We start from the raw sequence: 3,278 nt of genomic DNA on the forward strand, positions 1-3,278 counted from the left end.
CATTCTCAAAAGCTGTGGTATGGTTACTCTAGTTACATGATTTTCTGATATAAATTTGTTTTCTCATCTTTTCAAAGATACAGTAGTTTTACTTTATGCGTATAGTGTTTTAACTGCCTGTATGTCTGACACCACATTTATGCAGTACCATAAAAGGTATAATAGGAAATTAAGTTTGGAGAACTGATGTTATAGATGGTTGTGAATGACCATGTGGGTGCTGGATTTGAACATGAGTCCTCTGAAGAGCCACCTCTAACCTTCATTTGTATTTCTTAACAGATTTTATAATTGAGGAAAGATGCTGCATTCAAAGGATACAAAAATATACCCTTGTGACCTTTGCTCATGTTTATGTGCCATACTGTGTTACAGTGGTTGTCATGGTGACCAAGAAAGATACAGTTGTATCACTAATACATGTCCTTCATGATACACAGGGAAGTATACAAAGTACAAAGTAATATTCTGAACTGTTTATGAAGTGTCCTCCAGGACGAGCTCTTATACTGTGATACAGTAGTGTCTCCCTTCACAGCAGAAGACTCAACTCATCATAATGCTCAGACAATTGAGATATGTCTTGAAGACAGCAGCATCCCTCCTGGTTATCACTCCAGTCTGCCCTGAAGTCCTCTCCATGTCTTCCCAGAGTGAAGCTCTACAAACCACTGAGGAAGTGACTCTCCAGGCACTCCTGCTTTGCCAGGCTGGGATTGGGACTCTGGCCAACATTCTTCTGTTGGTTCATAATTCATCTCCCGTTGTTCCTGGTTCTCGAGTGAGGCCCGTACAGGTCATTGTCACCCACGTGGCTGTGGCCAATGCCTTAATTCTCCTCATCACTGCCTTTCCAAACAAAGTGATGTTTTTTGTCCCAAGGAAACCTAAAAGTAACCTGAAATGCAAAATCGAGTACTTCATCCGCCAGGTGGCTCGTAGCACAAACATGTGCTCCACCTGTGTCCTGAGTACCTATCAGTTTCTCACTCTTGTTCCTTGTCCTTGTGGTAGGGTGATGCTCCGAGGGAGAGCCCCTAGTATCCTGAGTTATTCTTGTTACAGCTGTTGGTTCTTCAGTGTCTTAAATAACGTCTACATTCCATTGAAAGTCAGTGGTTCACAGAGCACAGCCAATGGCACTGATAATAGCAAGTGGGTCTGCTCCACACCTGGTTTCAGTGTAGGCATGGTCATCTTGCCATTTGCCCATCATTCTGTGTTCATCAGCATCATGGTCTGGACCAGTGTTTCCATGGTCCTCCTCCTACATAGACACAAAAAGAGAGTGCAGCACCTTCACACCCCAAATCAGGACCAGAGAATCCACCCTGAGACCAGAGCAGTCCACACCATCCTGATGCTGGTGGTCACCTTTGTGAGCTTTTATGCCCTAGGCAGTATTTGCAATTTGTTTCACATTTCTTTTGTGGGTTCCCCTCTCTGGCTGAGGCATGTAGGCGAAGTTCTGATTGCAGGCTTTCCCACCGTTTCTCCCTTGCTGTTGATCTTTAGAGATCGTAAAAACCCTTGCTCTGCGCTCTTCAACTGCTGATACCCACTGTCAATGTGACAAACAGAAGACAGCTTTACCAGCAGCCATACACACTCCGTTCAGTAAAGGTTATTTGAAAATCCTTTCTCAAACGAGACGTGGTGATTCACTAAACTTAACTGAGCACTGGGGAGGCTGATCCAAGAGGACTGCAATGCAGTCAGTGGTATGTCAGGCTATAGAGTGGACTCCAGGCCAACTTGTGAAAAGGAGACCCAGTCCTTTTATGCACCCTAAGAAAGAAACAAGTTAAATAAATAAATGCGAGAAAGACAAAAAAGAAAGAACTCCAGTCAACACATAAATATTCACAACTGTTTTAAGAAATCAATGTGTTACACTTCATGTATTACATCACATGAAATCCAAACTGCATCCTACATATCTATACTTTTGATCATTTTGGCTTATCAGTCAGATGTCCAAATTTATTTATGTTGGTTGTTTGAGCAGTTTATAGGGATGTTATCTCATATAGATGAGGCTAATAACCCATACGCAATGTCATATACTTGTTCATTGGCAGACTGAATTTTACAGTAGGAAATGTAGATGTGTGATTGTCATAGAATCTAGGACACAGACCCATATAAGGTACCTGATAATATTAATATGCCCTGTTTATTTTTTGTATTTATTGAACATATATTTATCTTAAATGCTGGCATGTCGAATAGGAAAAATATTGTGCAATAATAGATTGGAACTCACACATCCTGGTAAATATTCTTTGTCTCTTCCTAAGAAAATTTGCTGGATATAAAAATATCACTAAAGGTATAGCATCTTTATTTCTGAGATTCATCACATTGGTTTTTACTTTTCATAATTGAAAATAAAATCAAAGTCTTAGTTTCCTAACAGACTCATTCATTTTTTTGCTGCTGATTTTACCTTTCTTTTGGCTGTATACTACTCTATTGCCTTATTTGGGCATAGTTTATAGTTCCTGCTATTATAGTTTTTAATTCATGGCAGGTACTTGTTTGGGATTAGAAGGAGAGTCACACAATAAATGCATTCTGGCTAGAACAAGTGTGGACCCCTTCACAGGATATTTATGAATGTTGTGATAAATCTATGTCACCTCTACTATGCCATACACTGCTGTAGGATGCTCTCAGAACACACAAGGAAGAGTACATCTCCATACCAAAGTCCAAATCTGAAGATGATATGCACTGAGTGATGTCGCTTAATCTCTTGCGTATATAGTGATAATGTATAGGTGTGTGTGAGGTGTGTGAGTGTGTGTGTGTGTGTGTGTGTGTGTGTGTAAACTTGCTTTTGGTGAAGCCTGAGGATGTTGGGAGAGTTTTAGGTGCCTAAGGTCCAGCCTGCTATTACTGGAACATGAGTCTTCTTTTCAGAATACATGTGTCCAGCATACACAGCTGGTTCCTTCTATAATCACTAACAGTTTAGAAAAAGTCATCTTTTGCAGCCTGCAGTTTCACAGAGGATCTAAACGCTAGTGTGTGTGCACTGTCAGGTGATCTGTGAGCTCATTGAGAGGCAGGCTCTGGATATGATGTTTTGTCCACTCAGTTGAGACACAACCACTTTGGTTTCAGCAGTCCTCTAACATCCCTTCCCTGATTCAGGATGTTCTCTGACTCTGTCATAAGCACTGGTATGCACAGCCAAGAAGGCAAAGGGGAAAGGCATTGTGCACCTAAAAAAATGGAGGAAGAAACAAATAAAAAATGCATGAAATGGAAGA

General features: G+C 40.8%; 1 protein-coding gene across 1 annotated transcript; it reads left to right on the forward strand.

Moving 5' to 3' along the window:
* The first annotated feature begins 610 nt into the window (after positions 1–610).
* Positions 611–1,555, forward strand: LOC101825004 (vomeronasal type-1 receptor 1-like). The gene has a single exon (XM_005084108.3). The coding sequence runs from the start codon at positions 641–643 to the stop codon at positions 1,553–1,555; it is 915 nt and encodes a 304-aa protein (XP_005084165.1). The 5' UTR covers positions 611–640.
* The last annotated feature ends 1,723 nt before the right edge of the window (positions 1,556–3,278 follow it).

Source organism: Mesocricetus auratus, unplaced genomic scaffold, assembly GCF_017639785.1.
Source record: "Mesocricetus auratus isolate SY011 unplaced genomic scaffold, BCM_Maur_2.0 Super-Scaffold_100037, whole genome shotgun sequence".
Taxonomy (NCBI): domain Eukaryota; kingdom Metazoa; phylum Chordata; class Mammalia; order Rodentia; family Cricetidae; genus Mesocricetus; species Mesocricetus auratus.